This window comes from Panthera uncia (genome assembly GCF_023721935.1).
Source record: "Panthera uncia isolate 11264 chromosome A1 unlocalized genomic scaffold, Puncia_PCG_1.0 HiC_scaffold_17, whole genome shotgun sequence".
Lineage (NCBI taxonomy): Eukaryota > Metazoa > Chordata > Mammalia > Carnivora > Felidae > Panthera > Panthera uncia.
This window is the reverse complement of record NW_026057577.1, coordinates 104,217,682-104,245,036: the sequence shown is the minus strand read 5'-3', so window position 1 is coordinate 104,245,036 and position 27,355 is coordinate 104,217,682. Positions and strand designations below refer to the sequence as shown.

Genomic DNA, 27,355 nt, shown 5'->3' with positions numbered 1-27,355 from the left:
CCTATGGTAAAATAAACATTACATTTATAACTTTTATGAATTATATTGTACCCTATGTAATAGCTATGTATGAACATATCTTAATTCCCCCTTAAAACATTGTAAGTTTTTAAAAAACAAGTATAGTTGATCTTCCTTATTTGAGGATTCTGTATTTGTGAATGTGCTCACTAAAATGAGCACTACTAAAATTTTAGCATTACTAAAATTTTGTAAGACTAAAATCAATATTCACAGCACTTTCATGGTCATTTGTGAATATGTGCAGAGCAGTGAAAGATTTGACTCATCTGTTGGGCACATTCTCAGGTGAGGCCAAAAGGCGATGTTCTGCCTTTAGTTCTCATGCCATAAACAAGTGTCTGTTCCCTGGTTTATGCAATGCCATTATTTTTCACATCTTTGTGCTTTTTTTTGGTGATATCGCTGTTTAATGATCTCTAAGCCTGGTGCTGAAGTGCTGTCTAGAGTTTCTATGTGTAAGTATGCTGTAATATGCCTTACAGAAAAAATACCTGTCAGATAAGCTTTTCAGTCTTTTTATCAGAGATTATATAAACATTAAGAATACATTTTAATTCATTCACTAAAAGATGATTACTATCATACCTTATAAAAAACAAAAAACAAAAAACACCCCTATCTGAAAAAATGTTATCAGTCTAAAAGGAATGTGTGTATGTTATTTTCAAATTACTCCTCATAAATTCCAACATGGCCAAAGGGATACTACCTATGTTGAAATCAAACACCAATGTTGCATCTCCATTAATTTTCTCAAACTCTTCTACTCTCAATGTGCCAATTACTTGTATTTGTTTTAATTATTTAAAATTGTGTAATTTTGCTGCTTCTTCACACACACAATGTTTTTTGTAATTGTTGGAAAAATGCCACTCTCAACTATAGCCATTTTTTTCCAAAAGGATTTCATATTCCAAATGAGTTATGTATTTGGTTTGCAGATAAAGTAAGCATAAGTCTATACTTAAGATATACATCCTAAGATTATCTACAGAAAATTAATCCTCAATACTTATTTTTACAAATGTCACACAGACATTTTACACTTGTTTGCTAAATTAAGTGCCAACATCCAGCATTCTAATTAGGATAGTGCTGCCATAATTGAGACTTAAATTACTCAGTAATCAGCAGCTAGCATAAACAATTCAAAATCCAAACAAGTTATCACAGGAGAGAAGTATATGAATTACAGGTAGATGGCTGTAACAGGGAATACCACTGGAAGAATACATTCTACGGGAGCATTTTATTGACATAATCAGATTATCTACAATATATACACTTGTAAAGCACATGCTGCGATTTTTGTCTTTTCATACTTCATTGATTTATGGAAAGCAAATTACATTGCTGTAAGTGGGAAAAGCATGGAGAGAACAGCAATTCCGTTAAAGTTTCACAATTTGAAAATAAAACCTTAATTATCCAAAAGAAAATCACCACCACACTTCAAAAAACCTCTTTGTCCCATGTGCCAACTCTTTGTACTATAGGTGTTTCTACATACTAAGAAATTCTAGCAACATCTTAATTACAACAAAAATCTCTCTATATAATCTACGATATAATCTTCATTCTAAAAATCTGCCTCACCACTAAAAGTAATCAAAACCAAGGGTCCTTGGAGAAATGGCTCATTCCATGGATGAGGGAGTAAAAGTACAGAAAAAGGTTCACACATCTTTTGCCAGAAAGTGAGAAAATGCTTAAAAAAAGAAAAGTGGCAAAAGGACATAAGCCAACTTTACAAGGCTCCTGTTGACCAAATCTGTGACAATTTGAGTACTGAAATAAATAAGGACAGTAGGGATTACAAGGCACTGAATAAAATGAAAATCCACAAAGGAGGGATATACAGAGGGGGGAAAATGAGAGCTCTTCCTTACAGTAAACTGGTAATTATATATTGAAGGATGGATCGTGGGGGAAGGTGGTTGAAGAGGGAGGAGTCATCATTTGTAACTATCACATCAAGGAAGAAGCATCAGTAGATGCTAAATCGGGGGGGGGGGGGGGGGGGGGGATGATCAGGAGAGATCTTAAAGTATCTCCCCACAGACTATTTATTAGTTGCAACGAGAAAAACAACTACATAATGGAGAAACCAGACAACGCCTTTAACTGAGTGCTCAAAATTAAAAGAGCATACACACCTTGTTTTCCTCCTGAAAAGGACATGTTATTACTTAATGTAATATCCCAGCTCAGAATACATACCTGAGGAAACACCAGCTAACCTTAAATTGAGGAATATTCTATAAAATAACTGGCCTATTATGTTCAAAAATACCAATATCATGAAAGGCAAAGAAAGATTAAAGAACTCTTCGTTAAAGGAGACTTAAAGAGTCATGACAATTAAATACATGATTCTGGACAGAACTGTGCACTGGAATGAGACAACTGACACAATTAGAATATGGACTACAAAGAGATAAAATTACTGTTTCAATGTTAAGTTTTCTGAATCTAATATCCATACTATGGCCATGTGAGAGAATCATCTTTGTTCTTAGGAAATGCACACTGAACTCTGGAGGCAAAGGGGGCATGTAACCTACTTTTAAATGGATCAGGAAAGTGTGTGTGTGAGTGAGTGAGAGTGTGTGTGCATGTGCATGCAGAGTGGAAGAGGAAGAGCGAATGTCGAGCAAATATGGCAAAATCTTAAAAACTGGTGAATGTGGGTAAACGATATACAGGTGTTTTCCTTACTATTGTTAAAATTTAAATTTCAGAATAAAAGTTTATTTAAAAATCTGCCTAATTGCACAATATTGTGAATATACTAAATGCCACTGAATTCAGCATTTTAAAATGGTTAATGTTGTGTGACTCTTACCTCAATCATTTTTTTTTTTTTTAATTTATCTCTCTAGGTAACATACATAACTTGGAACGAAGTCAAACTTCATGAAAATCATTGGTTGGGCTTATTTCCTTTTCATTTTGAGCTATCATTTTCTTGATTCTACAATTTGGAGATCATATATTTCAGTCTTGAACTAGGCAAGAACTAGCTTTCTCAAGCCCAATCACTCTTCCATTAAAGCATCAAAGAGTTTAGATACAGAGTGTCCATTATGCTTTTAGATACAAAATGCATTAAGTTTAATTGTTAAAGTTTATCAGAGTTAAAACACATAATGAAATTGAGGCTTACCAGATCTTTTTTTAAATTTTTTTTTTTTTTTTAACATTTATTTTTGAGACAGAGAGAGACAGAGCATGAACGGGGAGGGTCACAGAGAGAGGGAGACACAGGATCTGAAGCAGGCTCCAGGCTCTGAGCTGTCAGCACAGAGCCCGACGCGGGGCTCGAACCCACGGACCGTGAGATCATGACCTGAGCCGAAGTCGGACGCTTAACCGACCAAGCCACCCAGGCGCCCCAAGGCTTACCAGATCTTTATAATTAATGTCATTTTATATTTAAGTTATAGTGAAGGAACAATAAGTAATATAACTTACACAAATTTTATTCTTTAGGTAAACCAAACACCACATCTCCTGTGCTAAACCATGTTAGCATGTCAAGCAGTCTTAAATATTGATATGAGTAAAAAATCCTCACAGTGAAACATTTTACTCAACTAATAAATAGGACAAAAACACCCTCAAAGAAACTCTCAGGACTGTTCTAATTCCAAAGTTTCCACGTATCACAGTAACCTATTACCATATTTAATGGCAAGTTAATAAAAGCTAGCAAAATGTTATATTTAGATACAATAGTGATAGAATATTCATGACTCTAAATAACTAGGACGCCCATTCCCACTTGCTAGAAAAACTTTTAGTCAAATATTTAGCATAAAATGTTTATTGGAAAGTTGTGGAAATACCAGTGATTACAAATTCAATTGTATATCCTGTGGTACACATTATCAATTCAGGTACAAGTTCCTCAAGTGCAATTTCTAATGAATTTTAAAAATCTAAGCTTCCAAGGTAATAAAATTTAAAAGCCTAATCTCTCAAGGTCCTTTTTTTTTTTTTTTAAAGTATGGAATATTATTCCTATTCAACAACCAAAACCACTCCTACTCTATTTAAAGAAGCTTTAGACTTGCATTGTTTTGTGTGTTAATGGTGAAACAAATCTTTCCCTATTGATGACAGTTGTTTAAGGCCTCTTACACAAGTTAGTTCGTAAATCAAAAAAATTTTTTATAAAGAAAGGACAATGTGATCTTTTTCTTGTCAGGAGCTATCACATGGTTTCACAAACAGATCAAATATCTAAGGTATTTAAAAATAAGTATAGTGTTAAGAATTTTATTTGTGTTCTAACTTTTTACAGGTATGGATAGAATAGCCACTAAAATACTTTTAATGGTAAAATTTTACTGTTAAAGGGGTTTAAAAGTTTATTAAAAAATTTCTGCCAACTTCTAAATTTCTATTAACTGGAACTAATCTAACGAATCGTTACTCTACTTAATTCTAATAGAACAGTCTTTGTTCACCTCTATCTTTTAATTTTGGGTTATCACTTTTTAAAGCTGTCTCACAATGACAAAACTAAATAAACAAAATGAAAGCAATAAACAAGAATGTATTGAGAACTCACTGGTAACATTTCCACAATACATTAACTCATTTAATTCTCTTAACAGTCCTGGAAAGTTGACCTTATCCTGTTTTATACAGCAGAAGTGGACAAAATCTCTTAATTTATCAGGTCTCCCCTTCAATACCCCTTCCACCACTCATTTAAAAATAAAATTGAGGGGCACCTGCGTGACTCAGTCGGTTAAGTGTCCAACTTCACTTCGTATCATGATCTCATGGTTCGTGGGTTTGGGCCCTGAGTCGGGCTCTGTGCTGACAACTCGGAGCCTGGAGCCTGCTTCGGATTCTAGGTCTCCCTCTCTCTCTCTGCTCCTCCCCTGCTCATTCTCTCTCAAAAATAAATAAACATTAAAAGAATTTTTTAAATAAATAAATAAAATTGAAATCCAAAGCAATCTGCTCAACTTGGGCACACTCAAGACCATTTATTTTTTCAAATATGTGGCACCCTACTTCTGCTTAAAATACCCTATTAAGATAATTTTATTAAACATATTGCCTAACTCCTTCAGGAAAAAAATCTAAAAGGAAGTACTGAAATTAGTTAACCTTAAAAAAAGAAAAAGCATAAAACTCTTCTGACAGAATGATAAACTGATGAGATATTCTGCACTGGGACAACATGTGAAAATTACATCTTTGTAGACACAAATGCTTGATATTTACAGTGTGATTACATAACTAACAGATTTTTTTTTCTATCTGATTAAGTTCAGAAACACTGCCAAATATCAAACACTAACCAAAAGTATGTAACTAAAAAATCCTATCAACAATGCTAAAACGAGAAATCCTGCACCTACCTCAACAATGATAAGTTTATAAAACTACCTCCATATGATGTCAAATACTTTGATATTTCATTTAAATTCATAGTTTTTCATTTTCATCCTTGATTGATTAAACATGGATTTATCCAAATGTACTTCCAAATCCTGAAAACTAGATTCAACTTTTCTGATATAAAGGAAATTACTTCTAGAACCTATCAAAATTTTGAGACCTTTATAATTTATTCCCCCTCAAGCTCTAAAAAAACCCAAGTATCTATACTTCAAATTATTTAATTTGGACTATTTGATTGGAATAGAAAGGGGACTTCCTTTTGCAATGGGACACCTTCTCAGAGTATTCACTGATGTCACCCTATGTTCACAACCATCTGGGTGCAGGTTCTTATCAGTGAATCTACATCATTATTTCACCTGTTTCAGATTTTGCACTTCATGTTTGATACCTTATTCAGCCTCATCTTCCTTTCAGGTAAATATGCTTTAAAAAAAAAAAAAAAAAAAACGGGGGCAGGGGGCGCCTGGGTGGCTCAGTTGGTTAAGCATCTGACTTCGGCTCAGGTCATGATCTTGCTAGTAGGTTGGAGCCCTGCCTTGGGTTCTGTGCCGACAACTCAGAGCCTGGAGCCTGCTTCAGATTCTGTGTCTCCCTGTCTCTGCTCCTCCCCTGCTCACACACACACTCTCTCTCTCAAAAATAAACACTTAAAAAAAAAGTGTCTCAGGATGTATCTCTTTCATGAATTTTTGCTCAGTCCTGTTCTTTTTATTCTCTGAATTTCAAAAATATTTACATCCTGTACCCTAAATTCAGATATCATACCATCTTGTATTACTCTCTATTTCTTGTTCATGTGCTTTTCATGTGTTTTTCAAGTGCATCTGCTTGACAGAATCATACATGCCACTGGAACCATAAGGTCTGTCTCTCATAGTACCCTACAGGGCTCATGGTAGATGTTTAATGAGCACTCATTGAAGGACCTTTATGAGGTATGGCCAAGATTAGTAAGGATATCAGTAATATATTTTCAGTTACTGCATAACATTTTAATACTTAACAATCTATGCCAAAAATACAGTACTTGGATAAGTATATAATGGACTAAGAAAAATTATTTCTAAATGCTCAGTCTGAAGAAAAACTGAGAAAAGTTGGGCATAAATTACAGATTAATATGACACAGCACTAAGGGCACAGCAAAGACCACAATCAAAAAACTATCTGAAACTTTAATAAGTTGTGGAAGCTGGTTACAGAGGACTACTAATTCTGAAGCACATAATGTTTATAAATGTCACATTTAAAAAATATATATATATATACATACATATATATATATATATATTTTTTTTTTTTTTTTTCTTTGAGACAGAGAAAGCACAAGCAGGGGAGGAGCAGAGAGAGTGGGGGAAAGAGGATCCAAAGCAGGCTCAGTCAGTGAGCCCGATGCAGGGATGAAACTCACGAACTGTGAGGTCACAACCTATGTCAAAGTTGGATGTTCAACCAAATGAGCCACCCAGGCACCCCATAAATGTCACAAATTTTAGGATTAAGTAGTGAATACCTTCATTACAATAGCTAAAGATTTTCTTTTGCACCTACACAAACATCTGTTTGCTTTCCTTCTGTTGAGGGGCATCTAACATACAGACATTATTCAAAGTACATCAAGAGTCCAGAAAATTTTTCTTTTATGACAGGTACATATGGGGGGAAAAAAAGAATAAACACTCAATGAATTTGGTGCAGAAATTTTAAATATTATGAATATTTTTCCAAGTAATTTTTAATTAGTATAAAGTATACACTGGCAACTCACCTTTATTATAGTAAAATATTTTTTGATAATTATGTCTTGTAAAAGTTAGCAAAAACTGTTAAATATATGTTCTGAAAGTAAACATCTATATTTAAATCTAGACTCTATTTTCTAGATGTGTTACTTTCAGCAAGTTCCTGGACTTCTCTGTGGCCTATATGCTCATCAATAAATTGAAGATGATAACAATGTTGTCATAATTCTTATTGGCACATGGGAGATACTAAATAACTATTAGCTTTTATTAGAAATACATGGACTTAGAAGATTTCTTCAGTAATATAAATCAGTTTATCAAACTTAACATAGTCAAAGATATTTATTGAGCACCTACTATATAACATACACTGTTCTAAGAGTTAGTAATACAGCAGTAAACAAGACGAAGTCCCTGCCTTCAAGGAGTTCACATCCTAGAGGCAGCAGCAGAATACATGTAAATAAAAGAAGCAGAGGTGGAAATGAGTGACTTAGGTGGATACATGCTATTTTAAACAGAAAGTGAACAGAGAATCAGAGAGTAATGGAAGATGGGGCCAGAGGGGGCAGCAGAGAGCCAGATCGAGTACAGGCTGAGAGGCAGGGAGATGAGAAGTGACTTGAAAAGCTGAGACAGATCTGATTTAGTATTTTTCAAGAATCAATCATTGCTGTGTGGAGAGCAGACTGCAGGGTTAAAATTTTTATTTGGCTTCATGAGAAATGAGCCACACTTCAAAAGCCCATTCAGTACCAAACTTCTAAATATAAGGCAAACACATCAAACTAAGGATGTTACTTAACCATTGTGGTTTAGCTGCAAATAAAAAGTTTTAATCAACAACCCTAAGCTGAAGAACAAATATGAGAAAAATCAATAGAAAAAAATCCTCAGTATATTTATTTGCATTGTTCTTTAACGATCTTCTAAAAATACATGAAAACAAAAGTCAAAAAAACCCAGGAAACTGAATTTTCAATGCATATATTTTTGCTATTTTAAAAATTTAAGGCTATCTGAATGAGAATTTTTGAGTGAAACATTTCGAAAGCACGCATACACATTTACCACATAATGGTGAATGGTGAATTTATGTGGAAATTGAAAAAAATTATTGATATTTGAATTATGTAGAACTTAAATACTTTCCTAAGAATTTCAAAACTAAACAAATTTGCATGTCAAAAGACATTCTAAAACAATTGGCAAACTCACTTAAATACAAAACATGCCTATTGTTACGCATTAACAAAATTACTCCAACTAATAATTCATTAGCTAAATTTATCTACAAATCATAATTAGCTATAAATTAGTTCCAACACGGGAATACATTATGTTCTTTTACCTGTGTTTAATTTTCAGGCTAAAGAACTCTGGTAAGCCAAAAGAATTTCTTGCCAACTTGGGAGAATGGGCTGAATAATCGGAAAGCCCTTTCTGCAATGTGTGTTCCCCGTATATATTGCTCATCTATTGTCAGAGATGGCAAATTTGATTACTTAGAGGGTTCTTTTTCTTGATACTGTTCAGTTTCTTTAAGAATTAGGGGATGTCTGGGTGGTTCAGTCAGTTAAGTGTCCAACTCTTGGTCTCGGCTCAGGTTATGATCTTGTGGTTCAGGAGATCGAGGCCCACATCGGGCTGCATGCTGACAGCATGAAGCCTGCTTGGGATTCTCTCCCTCTCTCTCTGTCTCTTCACCCTCAATCCCTACCCCTGACCCCTGCATGCATGCTCTCTCTCAAAAAAATAAACTTAAAAAAAGAATTAACTGTCAAGTTCAAAAAATAAATCTTTTTACATTTTAGGAGAATGTTTTACATTAGTACTATCTTTAATATCTTTAGAAAATACAAAACAAACTGAACAAAGATTAGCAGATAGAAATTGCAGTATGTCTCCCCAAAGACTTTATTCCTCATCATATCTTTTTAAAGAATTACTTCTACTTCTGTAACATGTTTTCAATATTAAAGTAAAAGCATTTATGACTTGGTGAAAACAACACATGGCATACACATTAGAGATATTTATATGAGTTTTCCTATATGTAGGTTAAGATGTCCATTCAGGTGAAGAGTTTTATGAAAGAGTGCTCACTGAAAATAATGATGCATGGATTAAGACACAGTCCTTACATACTTGTAAATAATCTAATCTAACAACAATATTTTCTTTATTCTTTTAAACACTATATTCCTTTGTTTTTTTTCTATGTTATAAATGATTTTCTGCATTACATAATAAGAATAGGTATTTCAAGAGTTTATGTCAGGTAATATGCTAAGTGTTTCACATGAACTTAATCCTCACAAGAACCCTGTAAAATAATTATCATCTCCATTTTCCAGACAGAAAAATTTAAGAGATATTGTTCCAATGCCCAAGACCACTGTTTCTTCATAGTAGACCTCAGATTTCGATTCAGTTCTGATCTCTGAACCAAACTGCTTCCTAGATCCATTAAATATCACCTGGAGGTATAGTAGAAGAATGTGTTTTGCTAGCAAATTACTATAAAAACATATATATAAACATATGTAATTAGACCAAACAAGGAAAGCTCATGAAGTGACACCTTAAAAAAGCATAAAAGAGGGGCACCTGGGTGGCTCAGTCAGTTAAGCATCTGACTTCAGTTCAGGTCATGATCTCACAACTCGAGGGTTTGAGCGCCACATCAGGCTCTGTGCTGACAGCTCAGAGCCCGGAGTTTACTTTGGATTCTGTGTCTCCCCCTCTCTCTGCCCCTCCCCTGCTCGCACACGCTCTCTATCTCTCTCTCAAAAAACAAACAATAAAAAAAGGCATAAAAGAATAAACAGTTCAAATACATTGTCCAAGAATATTAAGTAATGTCAGTTGAGGTTAAAAGGAGTTAACTTTTTGTACATAAGAGCTATTACAAATACTAAAAAAGTACTTTTTCACAGCTAGATATATCTTAATATGAAAGATAAAACAATAAAATTTCTTCAAGATTAAAATGTTATTTAAACTGCCTATACTCTTGGGTCACTTGGGTAGCTTAGTCAGTTAAACATCTGACTTCAGGTCAGGTCATGATCTCACAGTTTGTGGGTTTGAGCCCTGCGTCAGGCTCTGTGCTGACAGCTTAGAGCCTGGAGCCTGCTTCAGATTCTATGTCTTTGTCTCTCTGACCCTCCCCTGTTTGCGCACGCTCTTTCTCTCTCTCTCAAAAATAAATAAATGTTAAAAAAAAAACCTAAGAAAAAAAAGGCTGCCTTTACTCTTTATTTTTTCTTAAAAGAATTATTAAGTAAACACTAGAAATAAGTAAGAGGGGCGCCTGGGTGGCTCGGCTGAGCATCTAACTCTTGATTTCAGCTCAGGTCATGATCTCATGGTTCCTGGGATCAAGCTCCATGTCAGGGTCTGTGCTGACAGCACAGAGCCTCCTTGGGATTCTCTCTCTCCCTCTCTCTCGGCCCCTCCCCTAATGGCACTTTCTCTCTTTCTAAATAAATAAACATTAAAAACTAATTTGTTTAGGGGCGCCTGGGTGGCTCAGTCAGTTAAGCGTCCTACTTCAGCTCAGGTCACGATCTCGCGGTCCGCGAGTTCGAGCCCCGCATCGGGCTCTGGGCTGATGGCTCAGAGCCTGGAGCTTGCTTCCGATTCTGTGTCTCCCTCTCTCTCTGCCCCTCCCCCGTTCATGCTCTGTCTCTCTCTGTCTCAAAAATAAATAAACGTTAAAAAAAAAAAATTAAAATAAAAAAACTAATTTGTTTAAAAAAAATGAAATAAGAAAATAATTTAAGAGCACACAAAAAGGTTCAACTGTGGAGCCATACTGTAAAAACTAGAAGTATTAACTAAATAAGTGGTACTTAAAATTAAATTAAAAAAAAAACACACACACACAAGTACTTTCAGTGGATATATCAGTAAACAAATGAAAAACTACTTGTAAACTAACACTACAGGGCACAGAAAAACATAAGAGACAACTAAGTGATTTTTAAAAGCATTTTGACAGTAGTACTAAATTGGCTAATTTAAACTACAGAAATATTGGCAGAAGATAAATTAAACTCTTCTGTCTTTGGAATTAAATTCTTAATATCTTCTTATATCCACTTACCATAAGAGAGGGCGGATAATTAATTATTTCACTAATAACAATGATCTATTATTGGTTCCCAAAAAAGTTGATAGGGGAAGACTAAAAAGCTGACAACCATGTCTGCTTTCAAATTCTAAGAAGCAAACGGAACAGAGATTTACTGGGAAGACAGGGAAAATAAGGGGGAAACCATCTGGTGACTAAAAAGCAAAACTGACAGTAAGTTCAAAATATAGTGTAATTGTAATGGCAAGTTTATTGAAGGCAGGGTACCTGTATTGTACTTTTCAAGTTCAGAAAATACAGTACTACTCCAAAAAAAAAAAAAAAAGTATTATCTGTTGAAATAACTGAATGAAATATTTTCTTAAAAAGTAAAAGGTTCTCCTTCTGGAGTCTAGACTAGGCAACAGTAGTTTCTATAGCTCTACAAACATTTAGGGGATAAAACCGCATGTTAACACCAACAAAAATCAACTTATAAGGGAAAACGGAAGCCAAGCTTAAGAAAATAAGAAAGGACTACCAATAGCAGTTGTCCACCAATAGCAGCTGGCCAGCACTATTTGAATCACTATCATAAAAAGAGTAAGGGCCACGGATGAAATAGATTTACCACTAGTACTACTGTGTGCAATGGAAGAGAAGGATTAACTGGGCTTGAATAATAAGTAGCATTTTGATCTACCACTATCTGTCACGTTGACTACATTCCCAAAGTTTGGAGAAAAAACAGAACAGAACTGTAGCAACTTTTAATTTATACCATGTGTGGGATAACAAAATATCAAAGAATCCAACTTTATTACAAGGCAGGTCACACGATGATAATGGTCAAGCTAGTCCTAGTTGGTGGGAGTGGTGCCACTTATCCCTTCCTGCCACAGCTGCCTTTCATGCAACTTGAGTACAAGTGGGAGGAAACTGGTACTCTAAGCTCTGGCTGGCCTATGACTTTATCTGCTTTTCCTCAGTTCCACAGTATTCTGCACAACAAGCCATTTAATACTACCAGGAGGTCAACAATTGTGGAAAGTATCTCCTCACCCTCCATGTCTTCAAGCTCTCAAAAGCCAATATCTGAAATACATCGTTATACTTCAGAACTGCCACCATACTTGATCTAACTGCAGCTCTAGGGAACACATTTTGAAAGAAAACATTTTTCTTTCTCAAGTAAACCTCGCTGGGTAGGGATATATGCTAAATAAAAGCCCTAGTTTTCCTGAGTCATTGGTTGCATTTATTTACTGCATAAAGCATTTAAATATAACAATTATTGATTACCACTTTAAAAAAAAAATCCTTTTTCAGCCAAAACTGTCGCTGGAGAATGACTTTCCAAAATCTATGTGCCATTATGAAATACCAGTTCCATATCTCCCCCCTGCCCACGCAATGGAAATTCATGTCTCCAAATAGCCAGTAAAGTTGAAAACAGCCTTTGTCTACCGTGATCCTCTCATTTTACTGATAAGGAATCTATCATTTGGATATTTATGCGATTCTCTGCAAAATTATACATATGGCTAGCTTAAAAGGAAGTATCAGAATCTGAACCCAGGTCTCTAAAACCCCTAACTTGTGCCCTTCCTAATACATAAGACCTCATTCTATTAATCCAAACTCTCCGAGCAGTCCTTAATCACTTCATCGTTTCTTCATTTCCAAGTTCCCTCAATACCTTATTCCTCTAATAATCAAAGCAGCCATTCTACAGATTGGTTTCTCCTCCATTATGGCATTTTAAGGTGAAGAATCTAACTGGACACTGTGCCACAGGTACTGGTTCTGTAAGATGCTTACATTTTGAGGGAAGAATTTTTTTCTCTCCTGCCAATGAAAGATGAAAATTAAATTCTAAGTATTCAGTAAAATAACCTCACATTCTAATCTTAATATCATGTGTCAGACACCCACAAAAACTTTAAAAAGTCCTTGGTGGCAGAATTCTTACATGTTCCTGAACTTGGTTCAAGTCTCCATTTTAAAATGGGTAGTAAAAAGGAAGACAGAAGTTCTTTTTCAACAACAGTTCTTCCATTAGATGACTTGATAACTACTTATGTGCCAAATTTCACCTGAACACTTGAAGATTAGTAACATGGGTGATAAAGACAAACAATAGCAAACGTACAACATCAGCAGGAACGTTGCCTTGATTTCTGTCTCCTGAAAAATGTATATAGCTTCTGCAAATTTGTGAGTACCACAAACTTAGTTCTCTAAGATAACAAGGTTTCTCTTAGATCTCTTTTGCTGCTCTCTGGCTTAGAAATAGAGTTTTGTAGAGACTTTTGGACTTTCAAAACTATTTAAGCTAGTATCCCAGTCTTTACACCATATTAATAAACAACCAATGATCCAATAAGGCATGCACAGTGTCCATTGGAAAAAAATTAAAAATATAAAAAACGAATGAACCTGTATCTGGAAAAGAACCATGATTTTATCTTTAGGAAGCAAAGGGCATATAAATAGCAAAACAAACCCAAAATAAATGTCTGAGGACTTAATGATCAAATGAACAGCTGATAAAGGAAAATTATTAAAGCAAACCATTTCTCAAACATGGAGTTTCTCTTTTAATGTTTATCTCCCTCTCAATGCAGAACATCTGCTACAGTCATCCAAAGTATACTGATCTAAATATACTGTGGCAAGAGCTTTATATGTAAAGTCCTTAGTCCTTAAGCTTTACAACGTTGTAAGGCAGGTATCTATCATTATTTTCATACTGCACCTAAGAAAACTGGGGCACCTAAAGTTACTTAACTTGCCAAGGTTACAGAGCTTGAACCCAGCTCTGAAGGCTCTAAAACCCATGTCCCTTTGGTGCTCTACTGCCTTCTTGGTAGCACAGCAAATTGGAAAATATGGTCAAATTCTAAGTTCCATCTGATGATTATCCAAGCCACTATAAATTGTGTTTTTTGGTTTTTGGTGTTTTTTTTTTTTTTTTTTTTTTTGGTGTCAAGAAAAACTGAAAAGTTTGCCATCAACACTTCCTGATTTTAGGTTGGGTCGGTATCACCAATGTTTCTGTCACCACACGTATTGCACAATCACTAGAAGCCAAAGGAAGAGGACTGGTTAAATTCTTAAACTTTATTTCCTGCTGGCCTAGAAGTCCTTAATGTTACGTCTGTTAAGTGTTAAGGTTTTTCTGGTGTAGTGAGACACTAAAGTTATAACCTAACTCTTATAGGAAATCATCTATGCATTAGTCATTTTACCTGTCAGGGAAGTTAAAAGCAAATCAACGGGATATAAACCCGGGTTGTTTCCTTTTTCAGGGTAAATTTCTTAATGACTTGTTAACTAAGCCCAATGGAACAAGTGACCCTCCAAAAATGAAATGTAGTGGAAAAGGAAACAGAGGAAAAGAAGAATCACAGTAAGTAATGTGGTGATCTACTTTCACTAGTGTTAGAAAAGCAAAGGATGAATCTCCTCTTGAGTAACTTCAGCCTGACCACAATGGCCACTTGTTACACCTACCACCCACTCCAACACTTCAGGTTCATTAGGAATTAAAAGAAACCTAGTAAGCAACCCGACCAGGCCTAAGTCTCTGCACCACACCCTGAGAACACAGAGGGTCAGTGCATTGCATCCCCCACCTCCAAGCCTTCCCAGCTGCCCCGGAGGCAAAACCCCACAGCCTGGGGCCAAGACAGTCCTCCAACCAGGGCAGTGACCCAGCTCTGGACAACCCCACCCCCTCCCCTGACCAAAGGGTCTGTGCCTAGAGGGATGGGGGTAGGAGCAAGGTGAGGAAGGCCTGCACAGGAGAGGAGGGGGCTAACAGGATGTTTTGAAACGAGGAAGGGTCCCTTCTCACCCTCGCGGGTCGGGACCTGCTCCGGGTCGGAGAGAGAGCCGGTCGCCGCCATGATGGGACTGGCCGAGCCGGGGGGCGTGACGCGGGCAGCCCGGGGCGCAGGGCCAGCTCCCCTTCCCCCTTCCTCCCCTCCTCTGCGTGGGCCTTGGCCACAACTGACCCCCGATACTCACGCTTTGTCCACCAGCTCCCGCACCTTCCACATGTTCAACATCGTGCCCCGCGCGGGCCGAGCCGCCGGCTCCCTCCCCTGGTCCCCACAGACCCCGGAACACTTCCGCGCCGGGGCAGATCCTGGCCGGGGTCACCGCCGCCGCCTGCCGCCTCGAACTCCCCCAGTTAGGTCCTTCTCTTGCCACAGCCGCGGCGCCGCCGGTGACACGTCGAGACGCGGGGGCAGAGGCGCTGCGTGGAGCGGAAGTGCCCGACTTACCGCCCTCTGCGCGCGGGGCACGCCGGGACTTGTAGTTCTCCCCCGGCCTAGCGGACAGGTTAAGCTGAGAGAGTTAGTGTGATAAACTTGGTAGTATTTCTGTTAGACTCTCCGGTCCTGCGCACCCTTCCTCATGCCTCTGACCTTCAAAACCAGAAACTCTGGCGTGGGGACCAGGAATCTGTGCTTTACGGAGTCCTCCGTGCTCAAGTGTCAGAAGCACTGGTATAGGATCAAGCAGCCCTCAGACACATTTTCCAAATAGTAAGTATTGTTTCTCCCTAGAAACAGTCCTGAATATGTAACAAATACCACAGCGTGCTATGATTTTGAGTCTTCGAATACCTCATTGAAAGGAATTTCTTGTGAAATGTCTTGTTAAAATAGTACCTGAGGGGCACCTGGGTGGCTCAGTCAGTTGAGCATCTGACTTTGGCTCAGGTCAGGACCTCACTGTTGGTGGGTTCGAGCCCCACATCAGGCTCTGTGCTGACAGCTCAGAGCCTGGACCCTGCTTTGGATTCTGTGTCTCCCTCTTTCTGCCCCTCCCCTGCTCTCTCTCTCTCTCTGTCTCTCTCTCTCAAAAATAAAAGATTAAAAAAAAATTACTTGAGATAGGAAAGACCCCCCGCTAATATCCTCAAAGGGGGAAAACTGAGAGCTTTTCCCCCAAGGTCAGGAACGCCACAGGGATGTCCACTCTCGCCACTGTTATTCAACATGGTATTGGAAGTCCTAGCCTCAGCAATCAGACAACACAAAGAAATAAAAGGCCAAAGACATGAAAAGACACTTCTCCAAAGAAGACATCCGGATGGCTAACAGACACATGAGAAAATGCTCAACATCACTCATCATCAGGGAAATGCAAATCAAACCACGAGAGACTCTTAAAGATAGAGAACAAACTGAGGGTTGATGGTGAGAGGTGAGTGAGGGATGGACTGGATGGGTGATGGGCATTAAGGAGGGCACTTGTTGTGATGAGCACTTGGTGTTGTATATGAGTGATGAATCACTGTATTCTGCTCCCGAAACCAGTATTGCAGTGTATGGTAACTAAGTAGAATTTAAATTAAAAATTAGAAAGAAAAAAAAAAATAAAACCTATTGCACTCTAATTCTGTGATACAGTGGTTTTATATTTAGACAGCTACCTAATATCCTCCTTAGATACTTTATCTTCAAGCTCAGAAACTTAGTTCACACTCTATGGGAAACTAGAAAGACAACACTGTAACACATGCAAGAACTTGGCAGGTTTATATTCTTAAGCATAAGTACAAATACACACTGCACTCAGTGTTTTATTGCAATGGTTGCTGTGACTTCATTTTCTTGCTTATTCATTTTTAACAATGGTCATGTTAGAAGTGCAAAAGAAACATTAAAATTCATTTGGCCCAACTGCTTGAATTTTACAGTGCTTTTCATTCTACACGGATGTATTGAGCAGAAATCTGTGTGCCAGGAGTAGGGAATACAGCTGGGAAGAAGACCAACAAGGCCTCAGCTCTCTTGGATCTTACAGGTCTTTGGAGCAAATATAATAATCAAGGAAACATTTAAGATAATTGCAGATAGAAAATTGTTGAAGAAAACAGAAGATAATGTTGAAGAGAATGGTGTTAGAGGAAAGTAACAATACAGAGTATTTAGGGCCTCTTTGAGGACTCTATAATTAAGCTAAAACTTGAATGATGAAAAGGAGCTGGACATTAAAAAAAGAAAGAAAGAAAGAAAGATCTGCCAGAAAAAATACCTGGTGGAGGGAACAGATGAAGACTGATTCACAAGGGAGAAGTGAAATTGATTGCTGCTAGTTGAGAAGCTTGTTAACAATGGTCCTAAATCAAGAACCCTGAACCTCTGACCCCTAGTTCCTCAGGTCAAGTCACCTCTTCACATTGCATCCACTTAATTATTGGACGCAGCTTTGAAAAGGGTTTCAATACAGCTTTTGGGATTAAGGCCTGGGAGAAGCAAGTTGAAAGAATTGCCAGATAGAAAAAGCAGAAATCGGGACAAAGCTATCTCAAAGCTTTGTCAAGATAGGAATGCTTAAGCGGACATAAAGTGAATTGGATTGGTGGGTGGGAAGAGGCAGGGAAAGAGGAGCAGAGATAGGTAGACAAATGGTGCTTTCAGATGAGAAGTTTGTTTTCTGTTGAAAAGGCTGTCTGGTCCAAGATTCAAAGGATGGAATGTGGCCAGAGAAGATAAGAAAGAGAAACTACCTTGCATAAATAAGAGCTCAGCAAGTTAAGTTTCAACCACGCAGGTCCAGGGTACATCAGAAGAATGGGCCTGGCATAAAAACAACCACCTTCCCTGCCCTGGGCCTGTTTGCACATTCATAGCAATTCGTAGTCAGCCTTCCCAAAATTACCTAGAATGTCATTGTCTACTTTGCTTGTTTCAACACCAAGTTTGGAAGTGTCTAGACTTACTCCAGAGTTACCACACCAGGGGCATCTAGAAAGTAACACCAAAAAACTTGCCTGTCTACCTTTGATTCTAATGGACTCAGAAGAACCAGACAAGAAGACTGTGTTCAAAAGTGGTCTCCAAAGACTAATCATTTGCATGTCAACAAAGTGTTCCATTTTTACCTTTTATCTTGCAAGTTTGTGAGCAGTTTCCATAGTAACTTCTTTGTGGCAATTTAAATGTGTCCATTGTCGAAAAATAAATGAGAAATCGTCCCACTTACCCCTCTTCAGGAAAACATACATTTTTCACTAAATGAGCTGACACTTTTAGTAAGGCCAAACCAACACAAGGTTTGAAAGCAAATGTACTCAGATGTGTGAGGTGCTGTTGTAGGCCCTGACTGCTTATCTTCTGTGGTTGGCTCCCTGGTGTTTCCTTCTGAAGATTTAATTCATGGTACATAGGTGTGGCAGCCATGGGAAGGCACAGCCTAAGTCTCTCTCCAAGAGAACCAGTTGCAAGGAGTGTGGATGGCCGACAGCTTGCAGCAGCCGCTCCTCAGGAATCAACCACAGCACTGACACAAAGCCCTGCTCTCACTGGGCTACTCTCAGGCAGGGATTGAGTATGTTGGAGCCAGGCCATTTCTCCCCAGTGCAAGACTTCCCTACCGGGCAAGCATTGCCCTGGACTTCCCATCAGCCTCGCCCAGATTACCTCCAAGTTTCCAGTTTCGTTGTAATCAGGCAGTCTTCCTACCCAATCTTCCTTCCTCCTCTTTCACCCTTAACAGGTGTCAGAACTTCCTTGTGGTCTGAGGCTGTCTCCACCTACTGTTGTTTCCTCTCCCCTTTCTTCTTCATAGATGTTTCCCCCAGTAAATCTCTTACACTTCTAATTCCATTTTGGCTTCTGCTTCCTGTAGTAACCAAATTGACACAACAGGCAAACAGCTGTACCTTGGTTTCAGTATTTGGCCCATTGAGTCCTGTTTTTGATCACACCTGACTATTCCTCTCTAGAAGTTGAGATAGTTGGTTTCTAATCATATTGTGAGAGTTGCCATGAGAGCCATGCATATTATATATTGCACAAAACAAGGGCCACCATTTACGTGGACCACCATGAACTGCCAGATAATTAACCACAGAGAAGAAATATAAAGAGCAGTTAAAGAGAGTAGATTCTGGATGCAGACAAACCTAGGCTCAAACACTGCATCTGCTTGCTATTCAGTGGCTTGGTCATTTTGGATACATTAATTAAACCAGTATAAGACAGTGATTATGAACTGGACTCTGGAGCCGGATTGCCTGGGTTTGAATCTTAATTTTGCTACTTATTAGCTGTGTGACCTTGGGGAAATTATTTCACACCTCTGTGACTCAGTTTTCCCATCATAATGGGGAGTAGTAGAAACCTACCTTAAAGGCTTTTTTAGACAATCAAATAAGGTAATGTTTAAAAAGAATCTGTAACATACGTAACACACTCAGTAAATGTTAGCAGTGCTGCTGCTACTACTATTATTACTACTACTACTAGTAGTAATTGTATTAATCTGTAAAATGTATTCAATAGTCAACAGGTATTTAGTAAGTTCCTACTATGTTCTAGGTACTGTGCTAGGTGGTAGATATATAACTGTAGATAAAACCAACAGAGTATGCAGCAAATAGATGTGTTAGACATAGTAAACTTAAAGCAGACTGCTGAAGAACAAATGAAATCATATATGTGACTCACTTCACATGGGTCCTACATGTAGTAAAGTGCTCACTAGATTCTACCTTAGTGTTATTATCAAGCCACTTATCTTATGTGGATCTCAGCTTTTTTCCTTATAAACTGATAGGCTGTTCTATCAGAGTATCCTAAACCTAGCCATACATCAGAAATTCCTGGACATCTTTAAAAATTTCAGGTTTTTTAATCCTGCCCCATGAGTTCCTGATTCACTAGTATATTATTTTCTATACTTTCTGTCACTTGTGACAGAAACTGGAAGCTATCTTAAGCAGAACAAGGGAGTTTTTTGACACAGGAGACTGGGGAATTCAGAGATAAAATTTGCCTCAGGAACTTAGCATATACTGTCAGAACTCTCTCTGATTCTCATTTTCCTCTATTGCAGATAGGTTTCTCTTAGTTGGCAGGAACTCGGGCTACTACTTTGTGGAGAATGGGTTCTATTTTTTTCAGTTAGGCAACCAAAGAGGAAGAGACACTTTTGTCTTTTATCCAGTGAGTCTAAGAACACAGGGAAGGACTCTGACTAGCCCAGTTTGGATTATGTACCTATGGTGGGACCAATCATCTCTAGAGAGGTGTTTATTACGGAATCGGTGGCCCTAGGAGAACCACATGGAGTGGGGAAAAAGAGAGTGCTCTGAAGACACCCTGAAGAAAGCCATGCCTTGGCAGAGAAAGGAAGAGTTGTTTACAACTGTAGATCTAAAGTAGGGTGTATGAATCTGTATTTAAAAAAAAAAAAAAAAACCTCTTAAATGATTTTTCCAGGGTTTGGGATGCCCTGAGTTAGATGACGTCCTTTGTAACTCTGACACCTTTTCTCCTGTCTCTTTTTTTAGGGTCTAAATTACACAAAATTGAGTTGGGGACAGCAAAAGAAAAGAATACCATGGGCGATAATAGGAAAAAGAAGCAATGAAGAAGGAAGGAGTTAAGAGGATCGCTGCATTGTGCAGCAGGTAAGCTGGTGGCAGGGCACCCTCTTGCTAACTCTGTTCTGCTGACAGGTGGGCTCTTTTTGGCTGAAATTCCGTCTCCTTTCAGGGCTGTCAGCAGGGCTCAGGTGGGCCTACTCAGAAAGCCTGGTAGGTGCTCCAAAGGGCTAATACATTCGCAGTCCTTCTGCAAGAACATGCAGGCACTGGCAGGAGGTGAGATGTAGGTACAAGTGCTTTGGAATCATCTCCCTGCCTCCTGGGATGCTCTGTCTCCTGTCTCTGGACCATAGGCAAACTCAGAGTGGATGTGCTGCTTCTAGTGTCTAGGTCTCTGAAAACTCTATTCACAAGAAGCCAAGGTACAGTCATTGAAGCAATGAGGCAGCTTGTGACTGTGGGAACTGATCCTGCATTGTCAAGTCACATTCAGGGGTGAATGGTGCAGATGTCAGAAAGGATGTGCTGGCGGGTTTCTGAGGCAGGGTTTTTCTGGATAAGGTCAAGTGTCTTGGGAAAGTCCACAGGTGTCCAGAGTTCACACAGAGGCTCTGCTAGTCCTTGGACTTCATCAGTTCATCAAAAGAATTGTGCTCTAGGGGAAGAGCTCACTGCAGTGGACATCAAAGGAGTCTGATGGAGAGACCACTGCTTTTCAATAAGCAAAATGAATGTGACTAAAGACTGGAGGGGTGGGCAAGGGGGAGGTCTGTCAGTACAAGGCATGTTTTCTTGGTGAGAAAGAGTCAGCATTCAACATTTGTTGGGCACCTGCAATGTGCAATGGGATTAAATAGATAACTAAACCCTGTTCTTACCCACAGAACTTAAAGTCTAATATGGAAGATAGGCATCTAAACAAAGAAAAACCACAGCAAGATATTTAAGGAGGCAGTGTAACATGGGGGAGAGGTCAGAGCCCTGGCTGTGGTATCAGCAGGACCTTGGTTCATATCATGTAGCTCTGGGACTTTGGCTAAATTACTGGACCTCTTGGGTCTTGGATCCCTTGTTTGGAAAACAGGATCGATAAGAGTCCCTGACTCATAGCACTGCTGTGAAGAATGAATGAGACGACACACTAAATTGCTTGACATATAACAAGGACCCATTAAATAACATCTGTTATCGTCCACAGATCATGGGCGATATGGCGTAGGGTGTTAGAACAGGTTCACTAAATCTTTCAAGAAGTATATATTTGGACAGTTACTCCATTGCCAAGAATTGTACTGTGAAAAACAGATACCATTCCTGTTCTCGTGAAGTTTGCAGTCTGAGGGAGGAGATGGGTGTAGAGCAAATAAGACTTCACAAATCTATCATTTCAAACAATGATGAAAGCTGTAAGAAGAAAAGAATGAGGTGCTATGGGAGAATGTGGCAATGATACTTTATTCATATTTCGTTCTCGGGAGAGGCCTTTCTGGGAAAGTGACATTTAAGGTGAAGGTAGAAAGATGATTCTGAGTTAATGAGGTAGAGAGAGGAAGAGTATTCCAGATAGAAAGAACACTCTGTGCCAAGGCCCAAGGTAGGACACAGCTTGGTATGTTCCGGGACATGAAAGAAGGCCCAGTGAGGCTGGAGGGAGATGGGGAGAATGATCAAAGATGAGAGGGGGAGGTGAACAAGGATGAGCTTATTTGCCTGCCCAGTGCACTCTCCAGCCTGCTCTGCCTTGCCCTGTGCCTCCTAACCTCCCTCTCTGGACTCCATCACCTACCTTCTCATGCTTCTGGCTTCTGGTTGGGCTCTGCCAGTGTTGTGAGGGCAGAGCAGAAAATGATGGAGAGCTAGGTCCTGATATTATTTTCTTCCCTTTCCTTCCTGCTTCAGTGATACGATTCTGGCAGGAGCCCAGTCCCTCTGTGGACATTGCAGGTGTCATGGGGTGACTTGTATGTCCAGATAGGACCTGGTCTTTCAGATTTTTATTTGAAGTGCAGTAGGAAGCTACAAACATGGTATAGTTACTCTCTTGTCACATCATCCTCTTACAGCTACAACCTGCTTCTCATCTCTTCTTAACAGGAAGGCTGTCGTCTTCACAAACAGGCTCTTCTTTGTTACTTCTCGAGCCAAGGTTGACCAATTCTTCCTTCTCAAAACATCCTGCTCTCTTAGCTTTCGCGACCCCACAGACTTCTTGTCTTTCCTACATTTTGGGTTCATTAGAAACATTTTGTTCCTCTCCCCAGCTTGTGGATGTTGTGGGGCTCTCTAGAACTTACCTTTCTCCTTTTCTATTGCCAATGCCAGCCATAATCATCTCTTACGAACTAAATGTTTCCTAATTTGTCCCCCCATCATCTTTTCAAATCATAAATTGGACCATGTTACCACTTGCACAAAATACTTCAATGGCTTTTCATGACAGTTAGAATCCAAACTTAACCTATCAGGGGTCGATCCCTGGTCCAAACAATTGTTATCCTGGAGGAAGATGGATACGGTCACCCTCGTGTGGGTTATGACCCAAGGCCAGTTCTGAGGAAAAAGGGAGGTGGTGGTGGCCATGGGCCCTGCAGGTATCCCTAAAATCTGTCATTGGCAGTGTTGCAGTACTTTTTCTTTTAAACATTTAAAAATATAGGTATATTCCAGCCAGTGCTTCCTAAGGGTAGGTCTTCATGGTAGTGAGTGGATTATTGTAGCATCTTGGACTTTCAGTTTAGATCTGGAAGTGACTAAGGTTTGGTTCACAATTTGTTTATAAATCCTTTCCTTGTGCTGAGGTTACTTCTACTCTCATTGTTGATATGTTTATTTGATTAGTTTCAGAACATACTCTTTTCTTTTTCTTCTTTTTAATGTGAAATATCTATTCTGACGACGTCTTGTTATAGAAAAGGAGTGCCATGAGTTTTCTTTTGTTTTGTTTGCAAGTGGTTTCCAAGTGTGGAAGCTGCCTTTCCTGTGTGTGTGTGTTAGCAGTTTTCTTGAATTACCACGTGAGTTTTATGGTTTCTAGTGGGTGGTATCTAAACAGTTCTTTTTTTTTTTTTTTTTTTTTTTTTTTTTTAGAGAGAGAGAGACAGAGTGCAAACAGGGAAGGGGCAGAGACAGAGGGAGACACAGAATCTGAAGCAGGGTCAAGGCTCTGAAGTGTCAGCCTAGAGCCCAATGAGGGGCTTGAACTCACAAGCCCTGAGATCCTGACCTGCGCTGAAGTCGGAAGCTTAACCACCTGAGCCACCCAGGTACCCCTCTAAACACAGTTCTTGTTGGGAAGGTATAACATGAGAATTTCCCCATCTTTGATGATTCACCCCGAAGAGTGGTAGGTCACTGACCTGGCCTGGGAAGCCTAAAATCTGACAGACCCAAACACCAATTGGGAGGGAAAGGAGTGGGAAAAAGCTAGCAAGTATTATTACCTTTTTAAAATACAGATTCATTCTTGGGGTGCCTGGGTGGCTCAGTCGGCTAAGCGTCAGACTTCGGCTCAGGTCATGATCTCGCGGTCTGTGAGTTCGAGCCCCGCGTCGGGCTCTGTGCTGACAGCTCAGAGCCTGGAGCCTGTTTCAGATTCTGTGTCTCCCTCTCTCTCTGACCCTCCCCCATTCATGCTCTGTCTCTCTCTGTCTCAAAAGTAAATAAACGTTAAAAAAAATTGAAAAAAAAACATTAAAAATACAGATTCATTCTCTTTCTTCAATTTTTTTGAAATGTTTTTATTAGGTTGTTTAAATTAGAAAAGTAAAATATGTTCATACATCCTCATGTATCTATTCCTTGACCCAGCAATTCAATTCCTATGTAATTATCCAAGGGAAATGGAAATTATGTCAAAATTCTTGTGCAAGAGTGTTCATAGCAGCTTTATTCACAATAGCCAAAATCTAGAAACAATCCAAGTGTCCATCAATAGGATATGGACAAGCAAGTTGTGATGTGTCATTTGAATGGAATATGATTTAGTGATAGAAGGGAATGATCTATGAATATATACAACAGCCTGGATGAACCTCACAGACATAACAGCAAAAAGGCACAGGCAGGCACAAAAAGTTATGGCTCCATTTATATAAAATTCTAGAACAGGCAAAATTAATCGAAAGTGAAATAAATGAGAGCTATTGTTGCTTGAGGTGGAAGGAGCGGGGTGGGAACAGGAGAATTAAAGACAAAAGTTATAAACCCTCATTTCAACAAGTGAAGCAATCCAAAAATACATAAGGAAAAGTTAATCCTTTACCATTTATTTTCACCCCACTATGGTAATCCTGTTAAAAGCCTGATATGTACTTTTTCACACTCTTCCCTTGCTTACGATATAAACAATTACATGTGAATATATGCAGGTTTTGCCTTAGGATCATGCTATACACAGTGCTTGCTTTTTAAAATATCTGCTTAATAATACATTATGGATATCCTTCCAGCTCAATAAATACAGATCTAACTCGTTCTTTTAAATATTGGTATAATTCCTTAATGTGAATGCACCAAAATTTATTGAACCATTTTCCTGGTGATGGGTAGGTAGGTTGTTTCTATTTTTTGTTTTTGCCATTGTAAACAATGTTACAATAAAATGTATCTTTGTACTTCTATCTTTACATATGGTGTTTAGAAGAGAGTCTCAAAAGTGGGAACAGGGGGCACCTGGGTGGCTCAGTCAGTTGAGCCTCTGACTCTTGATTTCAGCTCAGGTTGTGATCTCAAGGTTTCATGAATTCGAGCCCTGAATCACATTCTGAGCTGACAGTGTGGACCCTCTCTCTCTCCCTCTTTCTCTGCCCCTCTCCTCTGTGCAATCTCTCTCTCAAAATAAAATAAATAAACTTTAAAAAAAGTGGGAGTAGGGAAAGATAAGTGTTCTTTTTTTTATTTAATTGGATATTGGCAGATTGTATACCAAAGAGATTATAGCAGTTCTCACTCTCAATGAGCAACATATTGAAAAGCCTATTTTGTCACATCCTCATAGCACGAGATTCTGCTGCTCCTTTGAATGTTTGCCCATTAGACTGATAAAAACATGTTGCCTTAATTTCAAAGTAGTTCTAACTGAGATAAACCTATACTTTCATACCTTGTATAAAAGTCTCTTTTAACATTTCCCCCATTTTTCAGTCCTGTTTTTCTAGGTCAGTATGGCTCACATCCCTCAAAACTGCACTTTCAAGTATATTGGAAGATAGAAGGCAGGCATGGCCAAGGGTGCTGTTCCCATTGTTTGTTTCTTTTCCAAGTCAAAACACTCAGCCTAATAGGAAGAATTCTCTATTCTGTCATCCCCTGTCACAGCAGCCTGCTTATTTTCATCTTGGTATCAACAAGAATCTGTGATTGTCTATTTATTTACTTGTATTAGGCAGGGCCACAGAACTTAGAACAGAAAACAGAACTCAACTTGAAAAGGTTTAATTGAAAAGAATGAAGCAAACAGACCATTTATGGAGTCAAGATCAGGGTTAAGTGTATTAATAAGGATGTCAAAGCACTTGGAACTTGCAGTGGTGAGGAGCCATTACCATCAGTTTCAATTATTTATTGCTGTGTAGCAAATTGCCACACAATTTAGTGTCTTAAAAAAACAATCACCATTTGTTTTCTCATAGTTCTTCAATTTGCACAGGGCTTGGTGGAAATGGCTTATCCACTCTGCACTTGGTGGAGTTCTCTGGGGCAACTCAAGTGGTGCTGGGTGAGGATCCAGGATGGGCTCACTTACATAGCCGATACCTGTGCTAGAGTGACTGGAATGGTATGGGGTGAGCTAGGCTTGGCTCTCTTTCCATGGGGTCTCTCATTTCATAATTAGCCTGAGCTGTTAATAGGTGGCTAGATCCCAAGAAAGTCAAAATGGAAGCTACCAGGCCTTTTAAGAACTTGACCAAACATCCCATTTGCTACATTCTACGGTCAAAGCAAGTTGTGAGGCAAATGCAGCTTGAAGGGAAGGTGAAATAAATACTACCTTTTAAGGGGAGGAGAGCATGTGCATATAGAGTTGAGATGAATCACTAGTAGCTGTCTTTACAGATAATCTACTACATATGCTTCAGTACAAAAAGACGAAGGGAAAAAATAGAATTTCTAATGAGATCTGGCACTGTGGAGGAAGATCTGTCCTACAGGAGATACAGTAATTGAAATATACTGCCAGAACCATGGGGCTGAGGCAGGGGGAGAAGTACAGAAGACATACCCTGATCTCTTTCTTCGTCTTTCCTGATTTCCTACCAGTACATGGCAGCCTGGTTAAGGTAATTCAGAGGTCAACCCGACCTCTCCAGAAAGCAAAGAAGGCCGGAAAAGGCCACTGAATGGACTGGGAATGGATTGGACCATTGAAGAAGAACCAGAATATTTTTTATTATCTGTTTCTTACATCAGAATTTAAAGTTCATCAAGGGAGGGGAACATCCATCCTGATCACGGCTGATTCCCTGGGGCTAGCAAGAGTCTGGCACTTCCCAGGTACTCAATAAAATGTGTTAAATTGACTTGAGTTCAGTTATCTGAGGAAGAGTCATAAACTTGATCTTCATTCTTTCTGATATTGAAGAAGAAACATCTGAAAGATGGCAAGATGGAGGTTAAATGACAAATGAGATCACCTTGATCTTAAGGCCACAGTTTTACTTTGGGGCTAGTCATGGTATGAAGCATGAATGCAAATTCCCTAGAGACTGACATGGACTGCTACTAGAATAT

The 27,355-nt window shown here is 38.8% G+C and overlaps 1 protein-coding gene across 2 annotated transcripts in view; it reads right to left on the bottom strand.

Moving 5' to 3' along the window:
- Nucleotides 1-15,533, bottom strand: part of CLINT1 (clathrin interactor 1) — a 56,721-nt gene extending 41,188 nt beyond the window's left edge. For both annotated transcript variants that reach the window (XM_049647879.1, XM_049647880.1), the window contains exon 1: nt 15,307-15,533. In XM_049647879.1, coding sequence (XP_049503836.1) covers nt 15,307-15,347 — 41 coding nt within the window. In that variant the 5' untranslated portion in view covers nt 15,348-15,533. The remainder of the gene's footprint in view (nt 1-15,306) is intronic.
- Nucleotides 15,534-27,355: the final 11,822 nt, after the last annotated feature.